Consider the following 23,170-nt stretch of genomic DNA (forward strand, 5'->3'; position numbering starts at 1 on the left):
AGGAAATCATGACAATGTCTATTCAAATTGTCTTTGTTTTCATATATGTATATGTATTATGATTATTTGCAGCCTAGCTATCTTACTAACCAAACAACAAACCTATTCCGACTTTTCATGATGTTTGGCTTCATTAGAGACAAGAAATATCTTTTAAAAAGATATACGGTGTTGATTGTGGTTGTGGTTGATGAAAGATAAAGAGTTATATCAATGAGACAGCAAATGCCTTTTTCTGTGCATTTCTTAGCAGCATCACATGCAAATCAATTACGTTGCGCCAGATTTCATGGCTTATTTCACATTTTAAAATATTATATACCAAATATCTATAGATATAGAACAGAAATACACAATAAGTATGGAAATCAAATGAAAACATACTCGTCAATGGCCACACATGAACAAACCGTACATATTTGAAATATTAATACGCGGGTTCTTCCAACAAACATGTTGTACTGGTTTTTCGGACATAGTTATTTGATTCGATTGTTAATAGCATCGTGAATCATCGCGCTCATGCTTAATAAATTGGTCGCTATGGTGGAATAATTCTTAAATTAATCCAAACTAGTACTTATCATGGATTATTGAAAAAAAATCTTTTATTGACATACCATAATTTATTGCCGAATATCTGCAATAAAGATATTTCTGGTCATGTTCACCGGGTTAACGCGAAAGAGTTTATATTAATGAGTCTTGTACTGGCTGCAAACTGAAATTTATACCTTGCTAGATGGAATGCAATGCATTAAAGTGAGGTCACAATTCCACTGCTGGAATGACGGTTTGTACTTTATACTTTTACATGTTTTTTTTGTCGTTTCGAAAACAATTTAATATATTTTGGAATATCAGGATAGGGAACAACAATATTTATATGATCTGAAATATACCTGATCACAGAATGCATTACAGTAGTAATAACTTAATATGAGAACACAGCCTTTAAGTACAAACGCTATGGCGCCGACAATCTTCTAAATGTAAAAGGGGCACACAAATTGTATTGATGTCGTGTGTTGAGTGTGAAACTGTTCTATCCCTAAAGCCTTTTTATAATAGATAAAGTAGATTCATGCTGAACACGCATTTAACATCTTTACAAAGACGCGGTCGTGTTGCGGATGTTCTGGGGAATTATGCTCAAATCAGCCAATGGAATAAATGAAGTGTATTCATTCTGATCTAGCCATGGAAAATTTTATTTGAATTTTATTAGACACTTACAAAGGTCAGGTAAGGTGAAAAGCTGGCTTAGACAGCTATGCCGAAAAATAATAGGAGCAGAGCTCAAGAAAAAGGGTGTTTAATTCATGTGCGTAAAGTGTTGTCCAACATTAGCCTATGAGGTTTAAACAGGCTAATCAGAAACAACACTCTCCTTGAAACAAAAAAATTAAATAAAGACATGCACGGTGTGTCCTGAACAGGGTTGTCTGAGCTAGACGAATTATTTCCCACATTATTTAAACCCTGTTTTCCCAGTGCAGGACTCATATCACTCCCCAACAAAGCATAAAATATAATTGTCTTTTATACCTAATGATAAAATATGGCATTTCTGCAGTGAAATAACAGCAGTGAAAATAAACAAATTGTTATTTTCACCAATGAAAATAACAAATGTTCGGAAATACATTTTCTATTTTTAGATTATCATATCAAGATTTCGTTCAAGATTTATGTATATTTTTTATGATCACGAGTGAATTAAAAACGATTTTCCATCGAATCCAACAAATTTTCTTTTTATTTTATGCTTTCTTTACTGTTTATATACATTGTAAACGATTTTAACCAGAGAATTTAGCTGGTATAACGTCATTTTGTGTATTGAAATGTATTGAGGCACGCCACAAGAGAAAGGGTAACTTTTCAGCGAAAGGGAAACAGCTGTTAATTATTTTCTTGAAAAAGGGGCATAAAAGAAACAGAAAATAAGTTCCTGTCAGTGTAAGATCGTTTGTTTTTATTTCACTCGTGATCATAGAAAAGTAATATTTTCTATGATCACTCGTGAAATAACAAATGATCTTACACTGACAGGAACACATATCCTCTATACCATCTACCAACCTTGGCCTTGTCCATGGCTATGTTGGAAAAAGGGTTTTTGCATCCCTTGGTCACTTTCATGACCCCTTTCCTGATTTCATAGATGGTCTGGCAGGACTGCAAATAGATTCCACTATCATTTTCACTGTCATTTATCTACAATAAACTTTTTATATGCCATTATTTTCTTCAGTCAGCAATTATTTTTCTTTTCTTTTTATTATTGGCAGCTTGCATGATTTATTATGAACTCAAATAATCTAATTTACCTCACTTTACAAGGTTAAACAAATGGTGGATGATTTTCTTGATAAACATACAATTAACCATAATAACTAAAATGAACATAATTTTTGAATTGTTCAAAAGTGAATTTCTCATTTAAATTTCAACCTATTATAACTTACTTGCATCTGCAATGTCAAGACCATTTCAACAAAACATTTTTTAACCAGCACTGTTTCACCAATCTTCTTTTTTCATCTGACATAATTTCTACTCAGTACAAACATTAATTTCTAAGTCCTAAGGTCCTCTGTTGAGCTGGCTGTGGTGTAATGGATATTGTCTGCCAAGCAACCCAAAGGTTAACCCATTTATGCCTAGTGGACCTCCCATCCTTTAAAATTGGATCAATTTATTTCCAAAATTAGGGATGTCTAGTATATTTATTTCTATATTTAGATATTTCTAGAGAAATTCCTTTAAGCAAACGTCGCAGACCCTGATGAGACGCCGCATGATGCGGCGTCTCATCTGGGTCTACGCTGTTTGCCAAGACCTTTTTTCTAGATGCTAGGCATAAATGGGTTAAGGGTTTGATTGCAATTGTGCGAGTGTTTTTAAATCTCCCAGATAGACACTAAGCAATAGTTCTACCCTAACTAAATCCTCTCTTATCTTGTATAACTTAAGATTATTAAACCTTTAGAGAAAAAGTGTTATGACTTGTGAATGCTGTTCCAAACACAATATTAAATTCACCTGTTTATTGAATGGACAGACTTCAATATTGGTGTTACATGTGTTGTTGTCCGGTGCCCCTTTGCAGCTATAACACTTGATTGGCTCCTCGCTGGGTTCTAGAAACAGCAGAGTTACCATTAGAACAAAATCAAGTACACCATGAAAATGTTTTCACGATTTTATATTATTTTATGAAATAGAAAATTCAGTAAACTAGAACTTTGTGACAAACATGACTTATATTCCCTCATCCGTATGTTCAAGAGAAAATAACTCGTCAACATGTGTATCAATATAATCACTTACCATACCATTCTTTATTGCATTAAACATATACAATGTTTATAGCAAACAATATAAGGAACAAATAAACAGTGGGTAAGACATACAATTAACAACAATGGTTAACGAGAGCATAATAAGTATGTGTACAAACAATGATGGGTAGAATGATACTAACAATTGTAAGTATTCTTTTTTTAGTGTGAAATGTATGAGTTGTTCTCTCTGAAAACTTTTATATATAAATATTTCTTTGAAAATCATAACATTTGTTCTTTTGAGGATTATATTTTATTTTGGTTTAATACAGTATAGTTATCATCTGATAAATTTTAGAAAAAAATTATTCACAAACATAAATATCTAAAATCAATGAATATAATACATAAATGAGCCTAGCTCTGCGAAAACAGGGCTTAATGCATTAAGTGTTGTCCCAGATTAGTTTTTACAGGCTAACCAGGGACAACATAAGTTTCCCCCTCTGATTTTTATTATTTGTAAACAAGAAATAGCATGTGTTGTCCCTGATTAACCCTTTCGGTGCTGGAACCAAATTTTGAAGGCCTTTGCAAACAGTTTGGATCCAGATGAGAAGCCTCAGAACGTGAAGTCTCATCAGGATCCAAACGGTTTGCTATTCTGATAGTATTCTTTGAAAAAAAATCGAAGAAAATGCTAATTTTACAAATTCAGCAGACGGCATTTAAGCAGACGACAAATTTCCCAGCATGCAAAGGGTTAACCTATGGGAACTGAATACCACATATCTAACCTGACTCCATGTCGTCAACATCGTCACAGAAGTTATCGCTCAACTGGGACGAGATCTCCAAAATGTTAGCAATAAGACTCTTCATCTGCAGGTGTTCTGTTTTAAAAACGCAGCTTCTAAAAGCTGCAGCAGACGTACAAATATCCACCCCAGCGCCAGTGAGCAGGTAACTCTCTAACGCAGCTAAGGAGAATCCATCAATGAAATTATTCAAGCAAGTCAAAACTGGGCCAACAGAGTTGCCCTGGTTTCCAAGATAAAGATCTGTGACGCTAACGTTGCAGGTAACTGTGGTGTTACCTAGGTTAGTAACATTCGTCTTGGTAAAGTCAGTTAAGGTTGAGCTAAGGTCATTTTGAAGAGGGATAAGCTGAACAGAGTTGCAGCCCTTGGTTACATTTCTCATACAGTCCCTCCTGGACAGCAAGTCACTGCAACAGAGAAATATATTATTGATGATATTTCAGGATGTTCTAACATGGTATTCTGTAAAATCATTGTTATTAGTGGGACATTTATTTTTGCTGATCTTGTTGACCAATCCACAAAAACATCGGAAAACGACTGACAGACAATTTATCTTTTTTCCCAAAATCAAGTATCCAGGAGTCTTTGCCTCAATTAATACGCCATTTTTTTTAATTCCATGAAATTTCAAGCCAACAAATATGTAGAAGCATTAATATAAAATAAGACCATTATGATACAAAAATTGTTATTTAAAACACACTCTTCATGAGCTCAAAATGCACATCACAAAATGTAAAGGGGCTCTCCAAATGTATGCATAAGTGACAAATTATTTAAAAAAGAGAAAAAAATAAAAATAGATATTTAAAATGATAAGATGAACTGTAAAAAAAATCTAAATGATTGGTTAATTATTTTAAAAAATGAACATTTAATGTAAAATTGTACATCACATAGATAATAAAAATGCTTACTTGCAAGTTTTCACGACTGACTTGCATTTTGTCCTCACATCTGAGTTTGACAAACAAATCATATCAGCCTTTGTATTGCTGGTGTCGTCTGCTGCCTCACACACTGACAAATTAAACGCAAGCATTTTCAGAACCTCCATCGTGATGTTTTCCCGTTCTGATTCAACTGGACACTTATGAAGGGCATACTCAAGAGTTGAGCTGATGAAGCTGAAAAAACACATACAACAAAAATGTTACAATTATAAAAACACTTCATAATGTGCATTGGAAAAAGACATCAAACTTGAAACGGACACCACTTTGATGATTTTCTCAGACAAAACTGTTAAATTATAAAGTACATTTCAATAATAGTTGTTGCATTATCATAGTTCTGATGTAAGAAATGGTTGATTATTGTCCGACTGAGAACACTTAATTGAACATTATTTTGATTGTTTATATGATTTTTCAAAAACATTTTGCAATAATAATGCAAATAATTCTTACAAATTTCCATTTTATGAATCCTTTTAAAAAGAACAATTTTTCACTTTTGAATTGAAATTCACCAACCTGCATTTTTGTTCCTGGTCGAGAAGCTTTATGATCACTTGCATGTTAGGAACTCGAGACTTGATCTCCATGGAAACATTTTTACAAACTGTGAAGGCCGGAGATCCTGAGAAACATGGAAATGCTCATACATTAGTCATTGAGACACTTGATTCTTACCTATATAAGCCTTGTTCAGGGAAGACTGGGCCCAATTCATATGCGTGAAGTGTCATCCCAGATTAGCCAGTGGACAGCCTAATCTGCAGGAACGATACTTTTCCCCTAAACTGCTTTTTGTTTCAAAGAGACTTTTATAAAACAAAAAATACACAATAAGGGGAAACTGTCGTCCCTGATAAGCCTGTGCAGACTGCAAAAGCTTATCTGGAAAGTCACTTAATGCACATGCATTTAACCCACATTTCCCAGAACAAAGCTCATATTAATTGCTTAGCAACCATTTTGCATGCAGTTTTTCATTAAAAGAACACCAGAATTTTCCTACATTTTGACATACTTCTCTAAACATCAATGTAAATACACAACTAAAGAATGCACAGCAGTATGAAGGAAAGTAATATGATCTTGACATCTTAAGTTGGATCCCAACAGCAAAGCACTGAGTTGCATGTCTATCAGTGATCTTGACATCTTAAGTTGGATCCCAACAGCAAAGCACTGAGTTGCATGTCTATCAGTGATCTTGACATCTTAAGTTGGATCCCAACAGCAAAGCACTGAGTTGCATGTCTATCAGTGATCTTGACATCTTAAGTTGGATCCCAACAGCAAAGCACTGAGATGCATGTCTATCAGTAGTATTGACCCTCTTCATGAATACATACCAATTTCAGAAGTGAATAAATAGAAAAACACGCATGTGTTATATGTCAATCTATAGTTAAATGTGTATTCTTTGACATAAAAGCAAAAACTACAATTAAATCCGAATTGTTTTGATCAAATACTGGCCAAACTTAGCTCCCTGTAGTAATCTGTATTATGTACAATGGTTCTCAAAATATCGGCTCTTCTGATTGGTTGCTAAGGTTTGTTAGTTTGCGCATGTGCTTGTTCTTAAAATAATATTATAATGAAAAATCGAAACTCTTGCTCATGTTGTTCTTAAAATATTTTTACATTTTATTCAACAATAAGTTGCATATAAAACATTTGACAAAGCTACTACTAATCCATAAAAAAAACTCATATAATCATGTCTTGCGTAATTCAAAAATCATAGCATCACTCTGGAATAAACATGACCTACTTTCCATTGAACATGGGAAATCATGAGAATGATCGTTGTTATAGTCATGGATAACCATCAAATACATAAAAACTTCTAAAAAATGCAAAAAAACTTAACTTTCCATCACTTCTTCAGGGTTTTTCGCTAAAATCACGATACTATGAGGAGGGCCGATACTATTAGAATAAGGGATACCAGTGCTAAGCAGACATAAAACTTACAAAATATTACCTTTTAGGAGGACATAATTAAGTTATTAATTCACTAATGATATTGCTCAACTAAGTTTGCACTTTCAAAATAAAACTTTCTTAAATAACTAGTTTTTACAAAGTACATCATATTGTAAGCCGAGTTAAATTACTCAACATCTGCAATTAAAAGTAAAAGCCCTTTATGAATTCTTCATCAAAACTAACTTGCAAAGCAAGCACTCCAGCATTGCTGTTGAATGTTAAACCGGTTCTTGTTCCCTTCACATCCGAAATACATGGCCTCCTCACATCGGCCTGTTATATTGTTGTAAGTCCACACAGTTGTATTCGCACCAGAACAAGGTCCAGAGTCAAACTCCAAGGAACACACTTCTGGTCCTGCGAGTAGAAAGCGTGGTACAAGAATGGCTACACAAGATTACCCTTTACCACTAAGATATGAATTTTAAAGAGTTTGTAGTTTCATAATAAATACAAATATATTAAAGACCTTTCTTACTAGATTCGGGTTTTTAAAGCTTCATTTCCAACCCTTAGATACTGATAAGCAGCAAACAGCATAAAATCTGAACTGACTGCAGTTACTTGCAGGTTGTTTTGGTTTTATGCTGGTTGAGCAGCAAAGGGTAAAAATTGTTAAGGCCTCTCTAACATGATTTGAGAAAACCCTTACAATTTCAAATGAACAACTGTTATAATCCTCTTGAGAGTAGGTGATCAATCACAATTCAACTTAGTTTAAGTTTGAACATAATTATTTTAGCTTGATTGTATCAAACGCAATTGGCTTACAGAGAATTATTTTTGAGTCAGTTTTGTGCACAGAACAATTTGTGTTGTCTTTAGAAAGATTCTGATAATGCTACCCAAATAAAGATCAGACGTGGGGCCTAACGGTCGCAAGGCAGACGCCATATCAATTACAACACTTTGATGTTATGAAACTTTGAAAAAATACCTGCATACATGTAGTATTAAAAAGAAAGATTAGAAAAAATTTCATACGGAAATGACACCTGAAATGATTCCTTAAGTGGCAAAATATATTTAAAGGCATGATTTTGAATGTGATGAATGTGCTTATTAAATTATAATCTAATTGCTATGAGAATTATAATCTGGGTCTACCATCAATAACATCCGCCGTACATTTCCTGCTGCATCATTGAAGGAATACATTTAGCATAGGCCAATGAACAATAAGCAAGTATGAAGGCAGCGTGTATTGACCAATCAAGAATCGAATAAAACTATTTTTGTTTTATGCTAATTAACCTGTCAATTTAAATGTACATGGTTTGTTAGAATATAATATGTAATATACACTCTGCACATAGACTTGGACAAGGACGTTGTTAAACGAACGACTATGAGACAAACATCTTGATTCAGTAAATGACTATGTATACCAGTAAATGACTATGTATACCAGTAAATGACTATGTATACCAGTAAATGACTATGTATACCAGTAAATGACTATGTATACCAGTAAATGACTATGTATACCAGTAAATGACTATGTATACCAGTAAATGACTATGTATACCAGTAAATGACTATGTATACCATTAAATGACTATGTATACCATTAAATGATGACTATGTATACCAGTAAATGACTATGTATACCAGTAAATCATGACTATGTATACCAGTAAATCATGACTATGTATACCAGTAAATCATGACTATGTATACCAGTAAATCATGACTATGTATACCAGTAAATCATGACTATGTATACCAGTAAATCATGACTATGTATACCAGTAAATCATGACTATGTATACCATTAAATGACTATGTATACCAGTAAATCATGACTATGTATACCAGTAAATCATGACTATGTATACCAGTAAATCATGACTATGTATACCAGTAAATCATGACTATGTATACCAGTAAATGACTATGTATACCAGTAAATCGTGACTATGTATACCAGTAAATCATGACTATTTTTATACCAGTAAATCATGACTATGTAAACCAGTAAATCATGACTATGTATACCAGTAAATCATGACTATGTTTACCATAAAATGACTATGTATACCAGTTAATGACTATGTATACCAGTAAATCATGACTATGTATACCATTAAATCATGACTATGTATACCAGTAAATCATGACTATGTTTACCAGTAAATCATGACTATGTATACCAGTAAATCATTACTATGCTTACCAGTAAATCATGACTATGTATACCAGTAAATCATGACTATGTTTACCAGTAAATCATGACTATGTATACCAGTAAATCATGACTATGTTTACCAGTAAATCATGACTATGTATACCATTAAATGACTATGTATACCAGTAAATCATGACTATGTATACCAGTAAATCATGACTATGTATACCAGTAAATGACAATGTATACCAGTAAATCATGACTATGTATACCAGTAAATCATGACTATGTATACCAGTAAATTATGACTATGTATACCAGTAAATCATGACTATGTATACCAGTAAATCATGACTATGTATACCAGTAAATCATGACTATGTATACCAGTTAATGACTATGTATACCAGTAAATCATGACTATGTATACCAGTAAATTATGACTATGTATACCAGTAAATCATGACTATGTATACCAGTAAATCATGACTATGTATACCAGTAAATCATGACTATGTATACCAGTAAATCATGACTATGTATACCAGTAAATATGACTATGTATACCAGTAAATCATGACTATGTATACCAGTTAATGACTATGTATACCAGTAAATGACTATGTATACCAGTTAATGACTATGTATACCAGTAAATCATGACTATGTATACCAGTAAATCATGACTATGTATACCAGTAAATCATGACTATGTATACCAGTAAATGACTATGTATACCAGTAAATCATGAACATGTATACCAGTAAATCATGAACTATGTATACCAGTAAATCATGACTATGTTTACCAGTAAATCATGACTATGTATACCAGTAAATCATGACTATGTATACCAGTAAATCATGACTATGTATACCAGTAAATCATGACTATGTATACCAGTAAATCATGACTATGTATACCAGTAAATCATGACTATGTATACCAGTAAATCATGACTATGTATACCAGTAAATCATGACTATGTATACCAGTAAATCATGACTATGTATACCAGTAAATCATGACTATGTATACCAGTAAATCATGACTATGTATACCAGTAAATCATCTGCATTCTGGGAAAACTGGGCTTCATGCAAGATGGTTTAAATGTCATCCCAGATTAGCCTGTGCAGTCTGCACAGGCTTACCAGGGATTACACTTTCAGCCTTAACTTGATTTTTTCTAAGAAGAGCTTACCTTTATACAAAAGTACCTTACAAGCAGAAAGTGTCGCCCCTGATAAGCCTGCAGTTGAGCCATGGCAAACTTCATGGGCGTAATGCATTTAAATAACTGTTAGTGGGTGACAAAAAGTACCTTGTTGAGAGCATGTTGATGTCACATCCACCCCATCCACGTAGAAATGTGCAACACAGGCACGACAGTTGATTGACCTGTGAATTATACATGATAAAAACATCTTATATCTTTTTCAAGCATAAAAAGGCTTTAATTAAGCCTGTTTTGCAGATTATTGTGCAAAATTATTGTCATTAGGATGACAACAACAGTCTAAATATGAATAAGATGTGTCCACGGAACAATGAAATTCTTTTTGTGCAAAGTCAATCTTTATCAGCTAAGTGTCTGTTTTTTTATGTATCACAAAAAACTATAGTATTTCAAGTATTAACCATTTCCCACTCAGAAGCAAAGTGAACATGGCTATGTGCAAACAGTAACTTGCAGTCTGTACAGGTTTTATGCTGTTTGCTGCTCATCAGTATCTAAGGTTTGAAAATGAAGCCTTTTAAACTTGAATCTAGTAAGAAAGGTCTTTCATTAAATTCAACTTTCTAAGAGACTTCAAACACGTCAAATTACTTATCTAAGTGGGTTAAGAGTCAATAAAGCGGAAGCGGTCATACTGGATCGGGCTTTGTGATTAAATTGACTGACTGTGAAGCCTGTAGAGGCTGACTTGAGACAAAACTTGAAACGAAACTTCATCCAAAGACAAGTTTTACCACTTAAAAACACACTTTGACGAATTTGTAGTCAATTTTCATTTATAAAAGACTTCATTTCAAACCCTTAGGGACTGATAAGCAGCAAACAGTATAAAACTTGAAGAGACTGCAAGTAACACTGTACACACTTCAGTTTTATGCTGGTTGAATATAGGTATTATCAATTTGCTTCTGAGCCTAAAAATACCCATAAAATACTTGTATACATGAATATTTCGTACTGCTTTGGCAGTACATATACTACCCAATGGCAGACAGTTAGTCAAGGCCCTATGCCCAGAAGTGGGTGAAGAGGACTAAGTTACAAGTAAGTAATTATACATGAATATTTTGCCATTTTCAATGGTATTTAATTGATATAATTGTAGTTCAAAAACTTTTTCACACTTTTCTAGAGTAAGCAGGTTTAACAGTCCTAAGTGTTCATACTTACACATATAACAGAGAACTGCCTTACTTAAATGAGATGTAGGGGGAGAATGGCCATAAAATTATTTCATGACCATCAAGAAAATTACTTTGTTTCCCAATAAATTCAGGAAAAACTGTGTTTCATGCATGTGCGTTAAGTGTCGTCCCAGCTAATCAAGGTAAACACTTTCTGCCTAAAATGGATTTTCACCAAGAAGAGACTTCCTTTAGATAACAAATACCAGAAAGTGTTGTCCCTGATTAGCCTGTGCAAACTGCTATGTTAAGTACATGCATTGAGTGTTGTCCCTGATTAGCCTGTGCAAACTGCTATGTTAAGTACATGCATTGAGTGTTGTCCCTGATTAGCCTGTGCAAACTGCTATGTTAAGTACATGCATTGAGTGTTGTCCCTGATTAGCCTGTGCAAACTGCTATGTTAAGTACATGCATTGAGTGTTGTCCCTGATTAGCCTGTGCAAACTGCTATGTTAAGTACATGCATTGAGTGTTGTCCCTGATTAGCCTGTGCAAACTGCTATGTTAAGTACATGCATTGAGTGTTGTCCCTGATTAGCCTGTGCAAACTGCTATGTTAAGTACATGCATTGAGTGTTGTCCCTGATTAGCCTGTGCAAACTGCTATGTTAAGTACATGCATTGAGTGTTGTCCCTGATTAGCCTGTGCAAACTGCTATGTTAAGTACATGCATTGAGTGTTGTCCCTGATTAGCCTGTGCAAACTGCTATGTTAAGTACATGCATTGAGTGTTGTCCCTGATTAGCCTGTGCAAACTGCTATGTTAAGTACATGCATTGAGTGTTGTCCCTGATTAGCCTGTGCAAACTGCTATGTTAAGTACATGCATTGAGTGTTGTCCCTGATTAGCCTGTGCAAACTGCTATGTTAAGTACATGCATTGAGTGTTGTCCCTGATTAGCCTGTGCAAACTGCTATGTTAAGTACATGCATTGAGTGTTGTCCCTGATTAGCCTGTGCAAACTGCTATGTTAAGTACATGCATTGAGTGTTGTCCCTGATTAGCCTGTGCAAACTGCTATGTTAAGTACATGCATTGAGTGTTGTCCCTGATTAGCCTGTGCAAACTGCTATGTTAAGTACATGCATTGAGTGTTGTCCCTGATTAGCCTGTGCAAACTGCTATGTTAAGTACATGCATTGAGTGTTGTCCCTGATTAGCCTGTGCAAACTGCTATGTTAAGTACATGCATTGAGTGTTGTCCCTGATTAGCCTGTGCAAACTGCTATGTTAAGTACATGTATTGAGCTTCTTATACTTCGATCCTTACTTGCAGGTGGCATTGGGATGGTTTAAGCATGTGGCTTTACCACAGGGGTCCGCTGAGCAGGCTGCAGTTACATCCTCAGGGCATTTCACTGAAAAAGTATATAGTGAGATAAATATGATAAACCCATTTATGATGTGGCTTTACCACAGGGGTCCGCTGAGCAGGCTGCAGTTACATCCTCAGGGCATTGCACTGAAAAAGTATATAGTGAGATAGATATGATTAACCCATTTATGATGCGACGTCTCATCTGGATCTGCCCGGTTTGCTTAAAGGAATTTCTGTAAGAAATATTATAAATATGGAAATAAATATACAAGACATCCCTAATTTTGGAAATTAATTGATCCAATTAAGAAGGATGGGAGAGTCCACGAGGCATAAATGGGTTAATAATTAAAAGCACGCCACAAACTCAGATTTGTATGCATTACTTCTTTGAATTTAAATAATGGTCCTGAGCCAAGCAGGGTCTTCCTGTCTGCTACCTACACACATTAATGTCTTCACAATACCTTAAGTAAAACTCAAATAAAAAAACAAAACTGATTTTCTTTTTTTTTTTCACAGTGACCTTGACCTTTATTAAACTGGTCCCAAATCCAAATCCTAAATCTGAACTTAAGAAAAAGGTGAAAACTTTTTTTAAACTGTGTATCAACAGTGACCTTGATATTGACCTTACAATAGTTAGGTATTCATGTATTAGATACATACACACACAATGTCAGCATATTACCTTGATTCATATTAAAGTTTTGAAGAAGAAACACTTTTTTATTTGTAATAAAATTGACCTTGATCCAAATGCAATCCCAGGTTATCAATATGTCTGCTTATAAGCTTTCTATATTAAAAAATTCATCAAGGTTGGTCAATGCAAACTTATGTAATTGACCCAAACACACCTATTGGTAATTTTTAATAGCACTTACCTTAGCCTGAGTTTTTATTGATATAACCTAACAGTAACAAGGATACATTGCAAACAATAAAAACCCACCAATGGGAGGAGGTTTCTGCAGCAGAGGTTCGAAGCATTGGCCACCCCCACATGCCACTGGACAGCACTTCTTTGTACCTCCGCATGAAGAGTCTGCATCAGGGAGGGACGGGTCACACTCTATCATACAGATGCCTGTTTCACCCACTGGTGGACAGTAACCCGGTTTGACGACAGGTTTGACATCAGGATCTGTTTATTTAGTTGGATACACACAAGCGTAAGTATTCAAGAATCTGCTATCCTTTTAATTTAATTTGTTTTTAAATATAATTCTATAATATTTTTTCTTATCTTAAAAAATATCAAAAGAAGTGTTTTGCATATTTTTCTTCTAATACACTTCTTGACTTGTACTATATTTATTTTATAACCCGCAGAAGTGCTGTATATTTAACCCTTAGTTCCAACTCAGAAGCAAAGTGAAAATGGCTATGTGCAAACAGTATAAAACCAGAATAGCCTGCGAGTAACGAAAGGTCTTTAATTAATTTAAATTTGTAAGGAACTACAAATGCGTCAAAATATGTATCTAAGTGCTAAAGGGTTAAATTGAATTGCAATGTTAACAAGGGCTGTTTGTAAAACATGCATGCCCCCCATATGGGCTGTCCGTTGTAGTGGCAGCCATTGTGTTAATACGATTTTTGTCACTGTGACCTTGACCTTTGACCTAGTGACCTGAAAATCAATAGGGGTCATCTGCGGGTCACGATCAATGTACCTATGAAGTGTCACGATCCTAGGCAAAAGCGTTCTTGAGTTATCATCCGAAAATCATTTTACTATTTCGGGTCACCGTGACCTTGACCTTTGACCTTGTGACCTCAAAATCAATAGGAGTCATCTGCAAGTCATGATCAATCTACCTATGAAGTTTCATGATCCTAGGCGTATGCGTTCTTGAGTTATCATCCGAAAACCATTTTACTATTTCGGGTCACCGTGACCTTGACCTTTGACCTAGTGACCTCAAAATCAATAGGGGTCATCTGCGAGTCATGATCAATCTACCCATGAAGTTTCATGATCCTAGGCGTATACGTTCTTGAGTTATCATCCGGAAACCATTTTACTATTTTGGGTCACCGTGACCTTGACCTTTGACCTAGTGACCTCAAAATCAATACGGGTCATCTGCGAGTCATGATCAATCTACCCATGAAGTTTCATGATCCTAGGCTTATGCATTCTTGAGTTATCATTCAAAAACCATTTTACTATTTCTGGTCACCGTGACCTTGACCTTTGACCTAGTGACCTCAAAATCAATAGGGGTCATCTGCGAGTCATGATCAATGTACCTATGAAGTTTCATGATCCTAGGCCCAAGCGTTCTTGAGTTATCGTCTGACAACCACCTGGTGGACGGACCGACAGACTGACCGACCGACAGACCGACCGACATGAGCAAAGCAATATACCCTCTCTTCTTCGAAGGGGGGCATAACAAAAAAAAATCATTTGAGACTTGTTTCAAACATGAACTTTATGGCAGATATTAAAATATTTTTCCAAATCACATCTCCGGTATCTTGACAGTATTTCAAAGAAATGTCTTCCCAACAAAACCACAAAAACTTTATTTTATATTAAAAATTATTATAGAAAATCAGTAGTTTTATGATTATCAACACTTGTAACAAACCACTCCATGAAGATTTTATTTTGCATAACAATTATAAGTTAGGTTCGAGAGATAAAATCATAGGCAGCTGTTTTTTTTGTCTAGAGAAAACAAGTGCTTTGGATTAATGCCAACAATTCAATTCAACCAGAAAAAGCAGCATGTGCAAATGATTGTGAAGCATGTCTTCAAATAATACAATGTTCTAATGTGCATAACATGTAATAAACATGCAAAGCATTGTGCTAGTTAACCTTGTAGTATGAAGCTCTTTACAGAATACCAGAAATAACAACTGTTATTTCCTTATAAGAAAAACAAGACTATTGCCAAGCAATAAAATTTCCCTACCGGCTCCACCATTGTCAAAAATTCCACCATTGTCAGAATATTTTTTTATTTGTTGCCATAGCAACCAGAATTTTTTACGTAGGAACAAAATGAAATGATGTGCATAATGTCCATATTGCCATCTATCCATGTTCCAAGTTTCATGAAAGAATATTAAGAACTTTTAAAGTTATAGCAGGATTCAGAAAACCACCATTTTCAGCAGTTTTTCTAGTCTATTTGTTGCCATAGCAACCAGAATTTTTTACGTAGGAACAAAATGAAATGATGTGCATAATGTCCATATTGCCATCTATCCATGTTCCAAGTTTCATGAAAGAATATTAAGAACTTTTAAAGTTATTGCAGGATCCAGAAAACCACCATTTTCAGCAGTTTTTCTAGTCTATTTGTTGCCATAGAAACCAGAATTTTAGACGTAGGAACAAAATGAAAGAACGTGCATAATGTCCATATTGCCATCTATCCATGTTCCAAGTTTCATGAAAAAATATTAAGACTTTTAAAGTTATCGCAGGATCCAGAAAACAACCATTTTTAGCAGTATTTCTAGTCTATTTGTTGCCATAGCAACCAGAATTTTTGACGTAAGAACAAAATGAAATGACGTGCATAATGTCCATATTGCCATCTATCCATGTTTCAAGTTTCATGAAAAAATATCAAGTACTTTTAAAGTTATCACAGGATCCAGAAAAGTGTGACAGACTCACAGAGGGACTGACGGACTAACGGACACACAGAGCGCAAACCATAAGTCCCCTCCGGTGAAACCGGTAGGGGACTAATAAATGAATAAAATTTAAAAGTAGAATGAAGCTTCTTATTATTTTAAAAACAGAAATGATGTGTGCTAGATTTTTTTCACAATATTTACAGGTAAAAACTTAATGAAGAAAATGGTTGTCCTTTAAATGACCAATTTCAATACCATGGCACAAAATCATCACATTATCATGTAACACCTTTCATTGTGTTGCTTGTACTGTTTCTCTATCATGTAACACCTTTCATTGTGTTGCTTGTACTGTTTCTCTATCATGTAACACCTTTCATTGTGTTGCTTGTACTGTTTCTCTATCATGTAACACCTTTCATTGTGTTGCTTGTACTGTTTCTCGCAGAGACGCGTCGTTGACACAAGAAACAGCCTGGATACTCGCAGCACGTGAGTTCTGGATCTGAACATGGTTTGTCTTTCGAACACTCAGTCTCGCACGTTGCGTTACTTGGGAGGGGTGGGCAAACAAGCTCACCTGGCTCAACTGGCAAAAGTTGGGGTGCAATTTTACATACTACAGTGAGGCTTCTATACAACTAACTATGATTTAATAAGCAATTTAAGCTATTTATTAGGCTTATCATAGGCATTGTAAAAAAAGGTATGATATTTTTACGGCCTGTTTGTTGCAGTAAGATTGTATTTATACTTAAAGTAAGTATTACTAGTATTGTGTCCAAAGGACATAGATATCCCCGCTTTAAATATATTTCACTGAACTTGGAAACAAGTGATGTGTAACACAAAATCCTGTAAGTAGTTAATTTAGCAAGTTCATAACAGTCCTTAAGTTTGTAAGTATTGCAAATATAAAAGTTCCATCACATATGTGACATCTTAAAATGTTGAAAAAAAATTGCCAATCAACTATAAAGGAATAGAACTGAAAATAATATGAACATCTCTTATCTCTATTACCATCTAAGGACGTTGCACAAAATTCAAGTGTCCACTATGACTTTGACCTTGAAGTAACAGATATGCAACACATCATCCCGACATAATAATGAGAGCAAATGTATTTTAAAATCCCATAATGCACAACCAAGTAATAGGCAATATGAGAAATATGAACAAACTAAAAGTGTCAACTGTGGCCTGGACGTTAAAGTGAACAATATTGTTGCTGCACGTGACTGGAAAGTAATATGCACAAACTTATAGTATCAATTGTGACCTTCAAAGTGAAGCAAGGGACATAATAATTGCATGTGATATGATGATCATTTGTGTCAATATATTTTGAAACATCCTACAAACTTATGAGCCCAATAAAAATATAATCTTTCAATACATGTACATACATTATAAGAAATTTCAAACACAAAGTTAAATACGACCTTTTCTTTAAGCAAGGGACACAGTTTTAATTGTGTGCAACCCATTATCAGGATATGACGGTCATTTGTGCTAATTTATTTCAAACTCCCGTAAGCCAAATTAAAGTTATTAACCCAAAACAACATTTCCTGGGAAAAATCAAACAAACATATACGCACATAAATGGACAAGGGTAACTAGTTATGCCATTTCATGGCTAAAGGCATTAAGAAAAAAATGTAGGTGCAATTACGTGCAAATATTTTAAACAAGAGGGCCTGAAAGGCCCAAAGTCGCTCACCTGAGATAACAAGATATTATTGGGACAAATCTTCTGACCAAGTTTCACGAAGATCGGAAAATAAATGTGGCCTCTAGAGTGTTAACAGGGTTTTACTATAGCCATATAAGGAAAAATGCCCCACCCCCTGGCAGCCATGTTTTTCAACCAACCGGCATCATTTTTGAACTCATCCAAGATATTATTGGGATGAATCTTCTGACCAAGTTTCATGAAGATCGGACAGTAAATGTGGCCTCTAGAGTGTTAACAAGATTTTACTATAGCCATATTAGGAAAAATGCCCCGCCCCTTGGAAGCCAATTTTTTTAAGCAAACATACTTATTTTCAAATTCATCCAAGATATCATTGAGACCAATCTTCTGACCAAATTTCATGAAGATTGGACAATAAATGTGGCCTCTAGAGTGTTAACAAGGTTTTACTATAGCCATATAAAGAAAAATGCCCCGTCCCTGGTGGCCATGTTTTTAAAGCAACCGAAACCATTTTCAAAATCATCGAAGATATCATTGGGACAAATCTTCTGACCAAGTTTTATGATCATCGGAAAATAAATGTGACCTCTAGAGTGTTAACAAGGTTTTACTATAGCCATATAAGGAAAATAGCCCCGCCCCTGTGGTGGCCATGTTTTTTAACCAACCTGCATCATTTTTTACTCGTCCAAGATATTATTGCGATGAATCTTCTGACCGAGTTTCATGAAGATCGGACTATAAATGTGGCCTCTAGAGTGTTCACAAGATTTTACTATAGCCTTATATAGCCATATAAGGAAAAATGCCCCGCCCCTTGGCGGCCATGTTATTCAAGCAAACATAGCCATTTTCGATCTCATCCAAGATATTATTAAGACAAATCTTCTGACCAAATTTCATCAATATTAGACAATAAATGTGGCCTCTAGAGGGTTAACAAGGTTTTACTATAGCCATATTAGGAAAAATGCCCCGCCCCCTGGCGGCCATGTTTTTCAACCAACCAGCATCATTTTCAAACTTATCCAAGATATTATTGGGATGAATCTTCTGACAAAGTTTCATTAAGATTGGACAATAAATGTGGCCTCTAGAGTGTTAACAAGATTTTACCATAGCCATATTTAGCCATATAAGGAAAAATGCCCCGCCCCTTGGCAGCCATGTTTTTCAAGCAAAGGTTACCATTTTTTAACTCATCCAACATATCATTGGGACAAATATTCTGAGCAAGTGTCATGAAGATCAGAAAATAAATGTGGCCTCTAGAGTGTTAACAAGGTTTTACTATAGTCATATAAGGAAAAATACCCCGCCCCCTGGCGGCCATGTTTTTCAACCAACTGGCATCATTTTGGAACTGGTCCAAGATATTATTGGGATGAATCTTCTGACCAAGTTTCATGAAGATCAGACAATAAATGTGGCCTCTAGAGTGTTAACAAGATTTTACTAAAGCCATATATAGCCATATTAGGAAAAATGCCCTGCCCCTTGGCAGCCATGTTTTTCAAGCAAACGTAACCATTTTCAAACTCATCCAAGATATCATTGAAACCAATTTTCTGACCAAATTTCATGAAGATTGGACAATAAATGTGGCCTTGTAGAGAGTGAACAAGGCAAATGTTGATGTAGCACAACGGACAACGCACGACGGACAAAAGGCGATCGCAAAAAAAAAAGCAGTTAATATTTTTTACTGTTTGAAGCATGGGATGCAAATAAATGTGCAGCAATGCAGTGTATAACATACAGCTAAAAACATATTTCAGTTCAGCATCATAATTTGTAACTCATTTTTTTAGATTGTTTTACCTTAAAATTAACAAATAAATAACATTTACTTTCTTAATAATCTGTATTGTGAAAACACCACAAAATGGATATTGGAAATAGAAAGTCTTCTTTTATATACAAGATGCCTGTAAGAAACAAGCAAGCGAAACCATGCACATGTTTGACCTTTGGCCTTAAAAGTGACCTTCAAATTTGACTAAGGGTTGACATACCTTTGTCACATGGTTAATGGATTGCACGATGAGTGATGCAGTTACTAAATTCTGTCCATTCAGCCTGTTTGATGGCAATATTTTACCTTTGTCCTTTATGAGTGACCTTGACCTTTGAGATGGTGAGACACATTTTACTTGTGACACATTGTCTTCTTTTCGGATGGATATTTATGTAAGCTTTTTTTAATAGCTTGATAAATTAAAAAGGCCTGAAAAGCTGTTTCATTACCCAATTCTACATTTGATCTTTAAATTTGAACTTCATCTTTGAGGAAATTTAGAGACAAAGTTTATACACAAAACATTGTCTTCTTATGATAACATTTGTTGTAAGTTACTTTAAAACTGTTTTGTGACCACATTGACCTTTATTTTCTAAGTGTGACCTTGACATTTGATATAGGAAGACTGGTAACATGACACGCCATCTCCATTTGGTGGTCATTTTGAGTAAGTTATTTGAAAATGGCATGATAACTGAAAGGTTACAGTCTGAACAAGCTGACCGGCTAGATCTGACTATTAATCTCTAAGTGTAACCTTTGCCTTTAATGAAGAAAACTTGTTATTACATGTTACATATTGTCATAGATGGTGAACATTGATTTTGTGAAATAAAGCTATCTTAGAATTACATGTTGAATGAAAATGTTGTAGTTCAAGCAGACTGTTTTAAGGCTAATTTTCTCCTATGACTTCAATTTTGTGTGTGTATTTGATTTAAACAAATATATTTGATGTCCTGGTGAAAAAAAATCCTATTTAAAGATATTACTATTAAAAAATAATTTAAAAAATAATAATTTTCAGTACTTTTGACTAATTCATGTAAAATGTGTCTTGTTCTGAGAGAATTGGGCTTAATGCATGTGCGTAAAGTGTCGTCAGGGACGACATTTTCCGCTTTTATAGTATATTTCATTTCAAGGAAGTCCCTCCTTACCAAAAATCAAGTTAAGGCGGAAAGTGTTGTCCCTGATAAGCCTGTGCGGACTGCACAGGCTAATCTGGGATGACACTTAACACACAAGCATTATGCCCATTTTCTCAGAACACGACTCAATGTATTACACTAAGCAGCTGTGCTCCTAATCCAACCAACAATGCATGCAATTGCAATCAAGTCCTACCTTTTGGCTTCATGCTTTCACAATAGTTTGCAAGCTGTGAGTGGACAATGGTCAGTCCTGTCCTCGTGTAGGTCACATCGTCCTTAGTGCACTGACCAGCGGTCATCTTCTTGGCAACCATAAAAGACTTTTCAAAATGACTGCAAATTAACAAAATAAATAATTTTTTATTATCATATTGTTTCACTGTTTTGTTACATATATTATAAGTGTGAAAATGAACACCAACCGGTATGGGAACTTCATAAAAAAACATTTGAATGTACTAAAATATTATCTTAAGTTACTTCTTATCATATTACTGAGGTAAATCTTGAATGTAGAAACAGTTTGAATATTACATTTCATGTAACAGTATACATATAATAAGGCCCTGTTTTGCTAAGCAGCTCATTCACCCATCAGGACACTGTATTATAACAGTGCTGTAATTTGTATAATGACCTGTCATAAATATAATTGATATTCTAACTTAACTCTTTCAGTGCTGGAACCGAATTTTGAAGGCCTTTGCAAACAGTTTGGATCCAGATGAGAAACCACAGAATTTGGCGTCTCATCAGGATCCAAACTGTTTGCTATTCTGATAGTATTCTGTGAAAAAAATCGAAGAAAATGCTAATTTTAGAAGTTCAGCAGACAACATTAAAGCAGACGACAAATTTCCCAGCATGCAAAGGGTTAAATGTATCAAAACCATCAAAGTGGAAAAACATACCTTACTTTACCATGTATTACACCCAGTTTCATACCCCTAAATTTTGATTAAAAAAGTTTGTACACAAGATACATTTTTACATCCCCTAGTCAATAGTAAAATAATGGCTGATTGCACTGTTTTCTTTATTAGAAAACTTGACGTTTTCCTCCATTTTGGCATGAACTATCGGGTGCACAATATACATGTTTGTGTGCAATACATGGTAAAGTATGGTATTCTAGCTAGACAAAGTTGGCTGACCTGCAAAGGGTCTCATCAGGGGTGTAGGGGTTCACGGTGGCTAGCAGACCAAACAGGTTGTATGCTCCACACTGGCAGTCGCGTTCCTTAGCCAGGCAACGCCTCCAGGCTCGACTGTATCCCAGCTTCTTGGCGTACGTATGGATGATTTCGAGGGTCTCGTCTGGAGAGCAGTCTGTTGACGTCTTGGTCATGCAATCTACTGCTTCGAACAATAGCCTGTTTGATAATAGATGAAAGTAGCACATGAATATGTATTTAAATTTGAGTAAACTGGTTTATTTTGCCTGCATAACGCAGAAGAAAATATATGAGGACTCTTTCAAAACTTCCCCGAAGTTCTATTATTAACAAGAAATGTGTTTGTCAGAAACACTATTTCCCCTTCTGCGCCGCTTTGATTTTTTTGTTTTTTGTTTGACCTTTGACCTTGAAGGATGAACTTGACCTTTCACCACTCAAAATGTGCGGCTCCATGAGATACACATGCATGCCAAATATCAAGTTGGTATCTTCAATATTGCCAAAGTATTCATAAAATTAGCGATTTTGGCCACATTATACTTGACCTCTGACCTTGAAGGATGACTTTGACCTTTCACCACTCAAAATGTGCGGCTCCATGAGATACACATGCATGCCAAATATCAAGTTGGTATCTTAAATATTGCCAAAGTATTCATAAAATGAGCGATTTTGGCCACATATATTTGACCTCTGACCTTGAAAGATGACCTTGACCTTGACCTTTCACCACTCAAAATGTGCGGCTTAATGAGATACACATGCATGCCAAATATCAAGTTGCTATC

At 35.0% G+C, this 23,170-nt stretch overlaps 1 protein-coding gene across 1 annotated transcript in view; it reads right to left on the reverse strand.

The window, feature by feature from the left end:
* The window catches only part of LOC127871073 (uncharacterized), a 156,558-nt gene that overhangs the window by 105,882 nt on the left and 27,506 nt on the right, over positions 1 to 23,170 (reverse strand). Inside the window, exons 27-38 of the mRNA XM_052413720.1 lie at positions 22,359 to 22,577; positions 21,398 to 21,537; positions 16,960 to 17,133; positions 13,891 to 14,082; positions 12,888 to 12,975; positions 10,513 to 10,589; positions 7,243 to 7,416; positions 5,590 to 5,695; positions 5,032 to 5,241; positions 4,088 to 4,518; positions 3,049 to 3,146; positions 2,086 to 2,181 (exon numbers count right to left, since the gene is read on the reverse strand). Of these exons, the coding sequence (XP_052269680.1) occupies positions 2,086 to 2,181; positions 3,049 to 3,146; positions 4,088 to 4,518; positions 5,032 to 5,241; positions 5,590 to 5,695; positions 7,243 to 7,416; positions 10,513 to 10,589; positions 12,888 to 12,975; positions 13,891 to 14,082; positions 16,960 to 17,133; positions 21,398 to 21,537; positions 22,359 to 22,577 (2,005 nt within the window). The remainder of the gene's footprint in view (positions 1 to 2,085; positions 2,182 to 3,048; positions 3,147 to 4,087; positions 4,519 to 5,031; positions 5,242 to 5,589; positions 5,696 to 7,242; positions 7,417 to 10,512; positions 10,590 to 12,887; positions 12,976 to 13,890; positions 14,083 to 16,959; positions 17,134 to 21,397; positions 21,538 to 22,358; positions 22,578 to 23,170) is intronic.

Source organism: Dreissena polymorpha, chromosome 3 (genome assembly GCF_020536995.1).
Source record: "Dreissena polymorpha isolate Duluth1 chromosome 3, UMN_Dpol_1.0, whole genome shotgun sequence".
Classification (NCBI taxonomy): domain Eukaryota; kingdom Metazoa; phylum Mollusca; class Bivalvia; order Myida; family Dreissenidae; genus Dreissena; species Dreissena polymorpha.